The sequence below is a fragment of the Chroicocephalus ridibundus genome, chromosome 1, assembly GCF_963924245.1.
Source record: "Chroicocephalus ridibundus chromosome 1, bChrRid1.1, whole genome shotgun sequence".
NCBI lineage: Eukaryota > Metazoa > Chordata > Aves > Charadriiformes > Laridae > Chroicocephalus > Chroicocephalus ridibundus.
In genome coordinates, this window is record NC_086284.1 from 213,198,277 (window position 1) to 213,210,674 (window position 12,398).

General features: G+C 43.1%; 1 protein-coding gene across 3 annotated transcripts in view; it reads right to left on the reverse strand.

Moving 5' to 3' along the window:
• The window catches only part of CAMK1D (calcium/calmodulin dependent protein kinase ID), a 235,676-nt gene that overhangs the window by 36,559 nt on the left and 186,719 nt on the right, over nucleotides 1–12,398 (reverse strand). For all 3 annotated transcript variants that reach the window (XM_063323613.1, XM_063323612.1, XM_063323614.1), the window contains exon 5: nucleotides 8,395–8,521. In XM_063323613.1, coding sequence (XP_063179683.1) covers nucleotides 8,395–8,521 — 127 coding nt within the window. The remainder of the gene's footprint in view (nucleotides 1–8,394; nucleotides 8,522–12,398) is intronic.

Here is a 12,398-nt window from a genome sequence, read left to right on the forward strand (position 1 = left end):
CACAAAGGAGCTGAGCCTTCTGCCTCTACAGCCTTCAGCCACCAAAGTCTGAATTTTGCTAAAAGTGAGAGCCTGGGCATTAATTGAAACTCTTTGTGGGTCTGCTTTCCTGTCTTACACCAGTGAGAGTTAAAAAGGTGCATTCTTTTGTTTGGGAGCCTGAAGTATTTTGTTTTCCCTATTGGGACCTTTCAGTGCAAATGCTTAAACCTAAATTTTAAAACCCTGTGACTCTAATCTTTTTCACGTAAAGAAGCTTTTGCTTTTTTTCCAAGCAAAATGTCCACAACAATGCCAGAAATCACTGCTTGTGGCATTCCTAAAGCAGACTTGCCACACTGGGTTTTAAAAAGCACAGTATTTCCTCTGAGTACTTCAGAGTTCAAATGCTACCAAAAAATTCATGAAGGAGCAAGTTCCAGGAAAAATATTTCTTTGGGGTTGCACCTTCCTCTGCTAGGAGCCTTACCAGCATCAAAGCAGTTAGTTACTTGAAGAACAGTGAAAAAAACTGGGAAGCACATAAATGTATTAGAACTTGAGCCTCACATTTGGTTGCTACATATGCTTTGGTGTACTGATAAGGACTCTTCAAAGAGTTATCTTGTTAAGCTAGACAAGTCAACAAAACTAAGGTCAAAACTGCAAGCAAGGAAGGGAACAGGAAGCAATAATTAGAAACAGAAAAGATTTTCTGGTGCTTGGGCATGAGAGCTTATAGAAGGGACTGAAGGGAAGACAGTGCACAGGACAGATGAGGGCATCCACGTTGCATCTCCACGAGCAGCGGAATGATGGAAAGGCTCAGGTCACACTGGGAACACGTTGTAAAAAGAAAGAAAATCCAGGGGAATGTGGGTAAAAATATAGCTGGCAGCCAGATTATGAAGACTTCTGAATAATGGGATATGACCCAGTCTGCAGTACAGGCTAAATAGTACCCCAGTCTTCAAGTTATCCATCAAACTGGGACCACTGCACGTATAAGAAATTAAAATGATGGTTCTGTTCATATATTGTTAATCCTAATACGCTGTTGTAATGTCTGAATGCTCCTATCCACTTCACGCCACAGGAAGTTTCTTCCCACCGTACCTAGCATGAACGGCTCTTAACCTGGCCCTAGGTGCTTGTCAGAAACCTGCACCCCAATTCCTGAGAAGCCGCTGGCTCCTTGCAGGACACGGGCATGCTGCTGTATCAAGATAAATGTTAAAGTGTTCTTACTACAAGAGGGGACAGAACTGTGGAAATATAAAAGGCGTCTACAGCTGGCACCCAAAGGTAACTCCTTTCCCAGCGGCCGGGGCGGGGTCTGTGTCAGCTTGGTGCTAGTCACTCTGGTGGGGTCAATTTGAAGATGAACTTGGGATAAAAGAATGAAGCACTGGAGAGTCATCGTATTTGGCCTGCCACTGCCTCCCAGATAGCCTGGCAAGCTGAGACAGTCTGGCAAATTTACATTTCTCTTGTATAAAACAGCTGTTCCTCAAAGTCGCTCAAGACAACCTTCCCAGACAGCTCTCGTGTCCCTAAATCTGACTCTTTCCTTCCCGATTCATCAAAACTTGCCTCCAAGTTTTCCTCTAAAAAGAATCTTTTTTTCATAATGTGCATCAAATAAGGTCTGTGAGACTCAATGTCCTTTTTTGTTCCACCCCTTGTGACTCAATTTTGTGACAAAATATGCAGAAGAAGGGAGTTAATTTTCCCCTGTCCTTAGGTGATTAGATGTCTTCCAACTCTCCAATCCTTCCAAATTCCCAGTATTTTCTTCGCATATCTCTTCTACCTTTGACTGTCTGCTCCCGTTTGCATCATTTTCAAGACCGGTAAACATTATACATCTTATATCCCCCAAAGAAAACATTATGCAAATGGCTCCTGAGCACTATGGATCCTAGTGAGCTCCTGACATTATACAGATATGCCGCATTAACATAACAGAAAACAAACCTGAGAGGAGGGGATGTGAGCTATATAAAGATTCTCCCTCTTAAAACATCAAAGCTGTGCTGGGGCATCTCTCTCTGTTTTAAAGGAGTGAAGAGCGCTGATAACAGACAGTTGCTGCTGCGGATGGTGGGTGTGAAGCAGGTAAGAACGCCACAGGATCAAGCCCAAAGCAAATGTGCGGCTACACCTCCCCCTTTGATAAACTTTAACGAAGGAATACAGGAGGTTTAAGTAATTATTTTAAGGCTCAATGACTGCTTTTGATTTTTGTTACAAAGAGCAGGCATGGAACAGGAACAGGAGAACACAGCTAAGCATCATCTGTCTCTGATATATGGAAAAGACGGAAATATTTAATGAGCAGAAAAACAAGTCAGAGGAGCTCTTAGAAATTATGGTAGATCAGTGCCAAGAGGCAAAAGCAGGAGACGCAATGAAAAAAAATCCAAGAGCTGGCAGCATTAAAGGATCAACACAGATGACTGAGGAGACAAAACAGCAGTATGGAGAATGGGAAAGTCAAAGCTCCCATTTGTGGCGCTGGGGAAATGCCAGCTGAGTTGCCAGTACGGCACCTCCCCAGGGAATCACTGTGGGCTCAAATGCCACACAACAGTCGGCCAGAGACGGGGAAGTCAGTGAAGCAAACCCAGACCCTTCCTCTACATCCAGGAGCTGTGTTTCAGGCCAAATCAGCACTGCTGCTGGCAATACGTGGCAGGGAAAATGTTGGGTAGGGGTCCCAGGGCCTCATCCCACCTGCAGATACATGAAGATGCGCTTCCCAGGGCACTCCACTTTCAGGCCAGATGATCTGCTGTTTTACAGTTAGGGTTGTCTTTGTTTATTTAGGTTTTATTTTTAATAGGAGAAAAAATTAAAAGTCTTGTTTCAAGTGGAGGTTTTAAGACAAGGTAGAAAACAGGAACGTTTGGAAACCTTTCAGAGCCGTATGCCATTACCCCTGGTGAGCGCAGCTATGCTAATAAGCTCCCTAAAAATGCGGCTGCTGGGTGCCAAAACCAGCAAGCCATGTTCTCGCAAAGAGCTCAAGTGATGGGGATTGCTGTGATACTTTAAGCCTGTTGAACAAACTGTACAAGTCATGAGGGTGCCTGTTCTTCATACCAGCCTCGTACTTAAAAGCCGTTTTCCTTCGCTCCCATGATGGTGCTACTCCCAGCAGATTTTGCTGTCTCACAAGAACTCAGTCTAATGCTATTTTCTGTGGCTTGTATGGCTTCACACAAGCTGCACGCCAGAAGGAATGAGGCATTTGAACAAAGGGCGGTGGTTTTGAAGATTCCCACAGGACTGGCAAACCAGCAGGCTGCCGTAAATGTGGGAGGAATAAAAAGATCTAAACAGGGTTAAAATAACCAGGGACCTGCTTAAGCTGGGCAGGGACATAGCTCAACTGGCCAAGCAAATTGGCCTGGTGCAAGCCAGGACTAGTAGTTCAGCTGGTAACTATTTTGATGCCAGTTTCTATCACGTAGGCAGGTCCTGCAAGTAAAGAAGGGGAAACCTGGGCTGCACAGGTAGAAGATGGCCATGAAATCTGAGGGGGAAGGTGAGTTACAGGCAACATTTGTAAGGGACACCAAAGGGAGATGGTGCCAGCCCTGTTGCTTAGGACTTGAAGGTACCATCTCAAGAAGATGCACAGAGAGGAACGACCTTGCACCACGGAGAAGATAGTGGAATGCAGAAAGGGCCAACCCAGCCCCTCTCCTGAAGACAAAGACAGTGCAAAAGCAGCATGAGGTGCCCTGCCACCATAGAAAGCGTCTTCCTCATAGTGCAAATGGGCTGAAAGGCATATGAAGCAGCTTCACCACCAGACCAGAGTCCCTCTTCCACTGACTCCTCAGATGAAAACAACTTCTTTCCCTCTTGCACAGTCCTCCAGTGTTCATCTTGTTCCGGTTGGCCAAGACTTTGCAGTTTGGTGCTGTTTCTGAAGGACAGCAGGGTTTTGGTGCAGCTCTGCTGGCTTCTTATGTTCTTATGTTCCTATTGTCCCTATTTCATGTTGCTGGGTCAGATTTACGTAGCCGTCATGGAACATAATGCAGCCAGAACCACACGCAAGTAAACCCTGTTTCAGGATACAGCAATGGAGCTGAGCAATTGCACTGTCACGAGCTCGTGCCTGTGCAAACCCTGGTGAGAGCAGTTCCCATGCTTTATTTTTACTTTATTACTCATGTTACTGCCTAAACAACTCCTGGGGTGGCTTTTTGCTAATAAGGATATCCCAAAGGCTTATTGAATATTTTCAAACTTCTGACTCAAAAGATACTGAATAAGTCAAAATTCAGCATGGAAATCTATGGCTTACTTAAATGGTTTGGTCTTGCACAGGGCTGAGAGAATGCTATGATCTGAAATTGCTGCTGGGTTTCTGATCTGAAAGATGTGAAATGACCTTTCATAAAAGCACTACGGAGAATAAAAAGTGACTGAGGTAGGGTGTACAGGGACCAACCACACATCCAGGGTCCAGTCCAATCCCTACGACAGGGGAATACAAGAAAATTTTACTTGAAGTTGGGTTGGGACTCAGAGCAAGAATTTTAAATCTCAGTAGGATTAAGATATTAGCAGCCACAAACACAGTTCGTAATTCAGCATTTCTGCAAAAGGAGATCAGATTGCCAGAGACAGGCTTTCTAACATTTTTTCCCAAACTTTTCAATGTCCATAAGTGTCTTGTGAGTATAAGTTCCATCTGCAGAAGTAACCAAAGCTTTTGAGAGATGAGCTCTCATGGAAAGTAAGTCAGTGAGACCTAGTTCCCAAACAGCCAAAATCTCTTTAGAAGAATCTGCTGAATGACTGGAGTCACCTCCTCATGGGTGCCCAACTTGACATACCTCAAGGGTAACTCATTTTCGGGCAGTTTTGAACACCTTCTTCATCAAAATCAAGTTCTTTTAAACAGTCTTAAGCCGAGCAGCCCATGACAGATCACTGATGATTTATACAGATCTTGCCCATAATCACAGAGATCATGCAGGGTTTTGAAAACACTGCTTCTTCTCCAGTCTAGAAGATGGAATGGGATCCATGCAAGCCAGTCCACCCACCTAATTTACAATGAAATGAGGCGCACAAGCTCCCTCATGTTACCCAATTTAGACGCTACCAAAAAGTTGGCCACCTAGTCCCAACTAGACTCCCTCTGTAAGAAATGGAGAGAGAGATAAGAGTCTTAAGCAGATAAGAAAATGGAAGACCTTTTCATTAGAAGAGGTGGCATTATCCGACCCCCTCTTCAGTAAGTAAATATTTAGATTTACATCTTAACAAAAGTGCCCCAACTAAGCCTAATTGTGTTAAATTATCCTAATTGTTACCTTTTCACCATAGGACCAAAATCTCTGACAAAACTGAAAGGATGAGCTCTCTCAGCTCTTGCCAGTAATTGAATCTGTAAGGCAGAGCCTTAAAAGCTAACGTGCTAATGCACTACCAGTTATGCACACTTTAGATAGAACCTAATTTGATAAGTAATGCTCTGATTTTCAGAAAGAAAAGTGATATTTTTTAAAAGTTCAATTATAATTACACCCTCCCTTATTCAACGAATTTCTGAACCACGTAAACAGGAATTTAGTGTCTTGGGTACCACTGTCCTTGGAGCTGAAACTAAGAAAATCTGAGTTAAAAATTGAAGCACACGGAGTTGAAAGCATATCCTGATCAGGGAAATTAGGTAGAAATGACAGGGGCCTTGCATACTTGCAAATACTCGCAAAGGGCAGCAGATATGAGTTAAGATCAGGTCTGCTACCACGTCAGAAGCTTGTCCAGCACCTTGCACAGTGGGCTCCGACTTGGTCCGCTTCCGGAGATAAGGAAGAATAAATAGTAGCAGATTTCAATGACTTCTTAACCGCACCCTGGGTGCCTTTGGCATGTGATGCATGCCTAACTTTTTTCTAGGAATTTAAAAGGAAAGTGCTATTTTGGAGAGGAAGGTCTCGGAGCATGTGACATGAATTGTAGTGCTTCGAGCTGATGGCTGATGGCTTCACCGTGGGGAAACCAAAGAAATCTGTTCCTTTTCCTGATGTTATCAGGATAGAGGGTGCCTTTGCAGCGTGAAGATAATGCCCAGAAAAAAATGGTATTCCTGGGACAAATCTGGATCACTGTGTCATAACAACATAACTGACAAAAGTCATTAATTCCTCATAAAGTCTTGGAAAATGGGATGTTCCACATATCTTTAAAGAAAAGTGCCATGAATTACGTTGTAAGTGATGGATTCCCGAGTGTTACTTAAACGCTAGGTAAAACGGCTTGAAAAAACCCCAAAAAGAGTTGGCAGAGAGGACACTTCATGAGCCAGCACTGTGGCCTGTGTCTGCCCCAGTCGAGACGAGGACACGTATTCATGTGGTGCTGTTAAGAGGACGGACTCTTACGTTTATTTGAGGGCATTTTAAGCAGGTGCTGCAAATTGAGAGTGACGCTGGCAGGCATGAAAGCTTTTGGACGCAGAAAAAAATTGCAGATCAGGTATGCAGAAGCCATGTCATCAGGTGTAACACTCACGGAGGCCCATTCGCGGGCATCGCCACAGTGACTGACAACAACAATCTTCTGCGCTTGGAAAATGTTGTCTGGGCAACCAATTATACTTAAAAAAAAAAAAAAAGAAAAAGGCTGCACTAAAGAGGAGCCGTCTCCCATGCAAAAAAGAAATAGAACAAATATTTAAAGAGGTTTTCTTTGTGAGAGAGGGGAAAAACTCCTGTCAGCACTTCAGAAATAAGCGGCCGTGACCTCTTGAACCGCGATGAGTAAATCCCGCGCTCAGCAAGGTAACAACGGGGCCTGGAGGCACTTGTGTAGCTATCAGTGCCCAGACCATGAGTAATGAGAGCTCTCAAACATCTCTCAAAGCACTACAATTCATGTCACATGCTCCGAGACCTTCCTCTCCAAAATAGCAAGTTTTCTTATGTAAATGGCACGCTGAGAGGCCGTATGAGATCACTCAGTGCCCGGGCACCATCGCGCTCCCTCATTTTCATCAACGCTTGGGCAAACATCATCTGAGCTTCCCTGCCTCTCGCAGACATATTCTAGTCAGCGCCCATTTCAGAACAAAATAAAACATGTTAATTAAGGACAGAAGAGCTGACAGCAAAAATGATGAAAATTGCTGTCTCAGCTCAATTCCTGCTAGTGCTTTGGAAGAAGATTTCCAGTCTGGTGTGATTACACAAGACAGCTATTCAGGCTGCACAGAGGGCATCCTGACTCATATGTCTTAAAATAAAAAAACGATGGGCTGACGGCTTCACTGCGGGGAAACCAAAGAAATCTGTTCCTTTTCCTGATGTTATCAGGATAGAGGGTGCCTTTGCAGCGTGAAGATAATGCCCAGAAAAAAAGGTATTCCTGGGACAAATCTGGATCACTGTGTCATAACAACGTCATCTCTGTGAGTTCTCGTACCGTGGTATCATCGGAGCTGTGAAAACACAGGTGAGGTCGCAGCTGCAAAGCAAAAGGAGCCTCTGTGTCTGACTGCTGGAAAACATCAGGTCTTTCCTACTGGAAAAAAGTGAGACAAATCTACCCCTGGGGAAGCCACTGTCATTTTAGTTTCACGGATTTCATGGGTACCCCAGAGATTAATTTTAGTGCCTCAGCTGACTAGCTTGGTATCGTAGGAGGCACAGCCTTGCTGGATGTCTCATGCATGAATCGAGCTTTTCAAACAGTGTTTGCTCAAACAGACCCTGTCATCACCTGCCATATAATTCTCTTATTCAGTTACTTTAACTTTTTTAAAAGGATGCTGGTAAACACAACGGTAATCAGTGGCCGGGTGCAATCACTCCCAAATGGACAAAATACCAAGGAATAAATGATAATAAGCAATTTGATACTGTCCAGGAAGGCTTGGGGATCTAAAGAGCTTCTGGATACTGACATCTAGGAGTCAGTAACTTAACGTGGTTGTAACAGAGGATGACTGAACATGTCTCTTTCGTTTTACTGTCTTCTATCAGGGGAATCTGGCAAGTACTGTCCTTTATGATTAAAATAACGTTACATTAGGTAAAGCTTCTTGGTTTTATAGGTGCTTGAAGAAGCGATGCATTTGAGGATATTCTTCACGTGCTCCTAATTTAGCTTTAGGCAGTGGCTTTGAGAAGACGTATTTTGCAAAAGATTAAAATGATGAAAGTGAAACCCACGGTCCCTGAGCTGGCTGGCAGCATGCGGACCCAATGTAGAAGAGCACACAAGACAGAGCACCAGCAGCTTCTGAAATGTCTAGTTCTAATGAACACCTGTAAAATCTCACGTGTTCTATGAAATGGCGCTGGAAAATAAGTATTATTCCCTTTTCACTATGTGTCCGTATTGCAGATGGGAAGGGTGGACAGACAGTATAATCAAATCTCTTACCAACATAGCCAGGAGTCCCGCAGGCTGTGGACATCACATCTCCTTTACCCTCCATCTTTGACAATCCAAAGTCACTGATCATGATTTTTGATTCTTCATCCTGGCTGTAGTAAAGCAGGTTCTCGGGCTAGAAAGGAGAATAAGCGTTTTGAATATGTAAATCCGGTAACAAGGTCTGTTGGCTGATGCTTTGCATTTAATACAATCCTTAGTTACATCATATGCCAATATAGTTTGGTTCCCCTAAATCCTAACGAGTTGCTCTTAAAACCTGTATGGAGATGCTCTCCAGACTCCTGTATGCCAACTAACAGAAGAGGCTGACACCTTGAGCTTTGAGTAACTTTCCTGGGATAATGAACCTCTCCTTTGGCAAGCCAAATAAGAATGAAGGCTCGTCCCTTACTTGTGAGATGTGTCTGACGTATTATCACCTCAGAGTGATAAAACAGGAGGATTAATTTGAAGGCAGGTAAATTTGGTAAATCCAGGTAGTGTAATGAAAAAAATTTATACAGCACTTACTTAAAAAAAGAAAAAGGAAAACAGTAGGTATTAGAGAATTTTTGTACCTTCTGCACTGGAAATAAACTATTATGAGAGAGGAAATGCCTTTTCAGTTAACAGAGTTACAGCAAGGATGTTTTAGCTAGAGCTGATTAGGAAAAAATGCTACCGCACTAAGTGCAGAGACTTGTTTATGCTGAGAGGAAACAAGAGTCACTCCACAAAGCCCTGTGACATCAGGCGGGTTGGAGGGCCCAACCAAACTCCATCTGCGACAGGGCAGTCCTCCATCCATGTGTTTTGAATGTGCCACTGCTACACAGCAAAGCTCTCACCACGTGCTGTGAGAGCACACTTCTTCCCCTACTTAATATCTGCGCTCACAACAAAGGTCCAGCATCTGCTGGCACTCTGACAGCCTGGTGGTAACAGGGTACCATTGCACCACCTGGACCTTGCGGTCTTCATGGATAAAAGTGGTGGCTACCCAACACTGTGACATAACTCCGGTGTAGACTTTTGCCCAGAAGCTGGTACAAACGCCCACCCGCATGCGACACATTTTGTCTCTCAGCCCGCTGTGCGCTCCAGGAAACGGGGAGAAGCAGCTGGGGCCACACAACACCATCAGACTCCCTGGGACACATCCAAGCTTGGATTTGTAAGGAGGAGCAATTGCACTGCAGCAGCACCTCCTGGCTTCCCTCCTCCATCGCCATAACCTCCTGCCCTGGGGAAAGGGGGGGACAAAGACGCGCTGAGGTTGCCTCCGCTCTACTCTGAGGTTCCTGTTCAGCTTCAAGAGGAAGTTAAAGCACTTTTTGGCCCCCCAGCTCCACTATGAAGCCACGCAGTGATGGCTTTATCCATGGGACGTGATGGCCGTGAGAGAATCCACAAGCTGCATCCCCAGCCGTGAGCAGCTGGGACTGAGGCAAAAAGGGAAACGATTCTATTTGTAAAAATCATTATGAAGTACCGTTTATGTTTTTTCTCATGATATCTTGTAAGTCCAGTGCTTTAACTGGCCTTTACAATGCTGACGCTGCTTTCAGGGACCACAGGGGTCAGTTCTATGCCATGGTCTGCCTTTTGTTGGAGTTACTCCTGATTTTCACTGGTGCGCTTCTGGTCTGCTGAGGGGTTATTAGAGCTGGTACTCAGGGAAAGACAATTATTTCTCAAAGATTTCTGCAAACTCACCTCAGGCCCTCACTGAAGGCCAAGAGTCCCATTCATTTAAAACTTAAACTCATTTAAAACCTAAACTCATTTAAAACCTGTCTAAAAGGAAGAACTCTGTACAAAGTGGAGCTGCTCGAGCCTTTCAGTCCTTTTGACTTCCTTGGACTTCATCTGCTGCCATCTCTTGTTATCTGCTGCTGCGTTATTTAGATTAGAGACTTGGAGCACAGATCTGCTTTTCCCAACTACGGCATGTGCTATTTTGGAAACTGAATAACACATAATTACAATAAATAATTGTTATAGATGTTTCAAGGGTTGTATTTTTGTAGAGTGGATTCTTTCCCAGAGTTTCATTTTGGGGATCACAATTCAAAACTTGCACTTATCATGATATTTTGGGATCATAAAAAGCCTTATTATATCCGTATTTTTGCCATCATGGTATGTTTGTGCTAACAGAAATTCACAGTAGGTGTTCCTCATACACCATATTTTATGAGTCATTTTAACAACTGATATGGTACTGACGAAGACTTTCAAACAAAAAGAAAGAGAAAAAGAGCCAGTCTTTGCCCCAAAATACCACTGGAAAAGGTTGGTAAATTCAGTGTGTCCTTACATAAACTCTGAAAGTAATTTGTAGATGAATCCACTTCCCAATTACCAGATCTCACATTTTATTATAGGAACTTTTAAATAAGATTAATCTGCTTTAAAGTGAGAGCTACAGCCTTCCTTTAAATTATAAAGGCAGGAATATTAAGAGCTCATACAATGGAGTATCTGAATTAAGAGGACTCAGACCTCCCTCCAAAACCTCGGGTTGCAGAAAGAAGCCTGAAATTATTTCCTACAAACTGAACTTGAGAGAAAGCTGGTCATGTTAAAATACTAAACAATGCTTCCATACGGAAGTGCAACGGAACTCTAATAAATATGAGAATATTTTTATGTACTTCAGGAAATGAGTGGGAACTGAGGGCAGCACATGAAGACCACGGGAGACAGAAGACTAACCCATGCCTTGTTACAAAAAAACCCATTATTTAGGACTGTTAGGGCTAAATTGCATAACGATGAGGAGGAAATACTGTTTGTGGACATTGGTATATATTTTCCTTCAGCATATTCAAGGTTTTGCCTTAAAAATGTGCCAAACGAACACTTTAAAAAATATATTTCTACTTTCTATTCTTCTACTGTATATTTCGGAAGTGAAGCTCATAGGATGACCACTTCTGGCAGAAGTGTCCAGGGCTGAGGCAAGTCCCTTGCAGCAGTAAGGTGTGAAAAAGCTCGCAATCCTGCAGGATCCGCCCCTGCACAGCAAAAAGATTCACATCTGGAGTCAAAGAGTGGCAGAAGGAAATGACTGTGTTGAGGTTTTCGCAAAACGAGGCCATGACTGCCTGTCCTGGGCACAGCTCCACCTTGGAGAACTGTGCTGCTGGTGGTTACGTGGGTAACAGGCTCTGTTTTGGCCCCCCCCCACCATCACATCTTGGAATAATCCTTTTACTCCATGCAGCATTTCACATCAGCACTACTTTTGGAGGAGATAAAAAGCAAATAAATAGTATCTCTCATCACTACAATTTTTCATCCATCTTAAGGCAAAGCAGTGAAGTCATGTTCTCGGCACTACGACCTCCGCTAAGAGGACTTGCCAAGAATTGCAAACATGCAGTTTAATATTAGACCATATTAAAAATACAATTGATCTAAAAATACATTTAATTAAAAATTGTATTTAAGAAGTAAAAACAAAAATAAGTAATAGGACTTCTTTGTGGCTTTTGTGGTTCTTGACTCTATTAATGATCATTAAGCCTTTACATAATTTGACCTGTTTTGTCAAGTGCTATTATCTTTACATGGGTACAATTCAAGGCCACAGCATCAACATCCGAGGCAACTCCTGTTTAGAGCATCCCTCCAAAACACAAGAAGTGGTGTTATTTCATTCGCGGAATTCCTAATTTCTGGCAGTACGTTTTGGTAGAATTAACTAGCTCAGGAACTGACCCCACACTTTTCTTTTGACATTTGTATCTTTTTGTAATGCCTTCTGCTGATTTAAGATACTAAAAATGGGGAGGTTTGGCTGTGTGTTATGAAATACAAGCCTTTCTGCTTATCTTAATGATAGTTTAAGATACAGGAAGGAAACAATGCAGAAATAATGTTTTGCATTTTATTTTTGCCAGAAAAGCTGAGAGTTTTTGATGTGATAACACAGTAGAGCTGAAAGGAAAATTATCTAAAAATCACATTGGCACACAATGTTCCTTAGAAGAACCTTTGCTTTT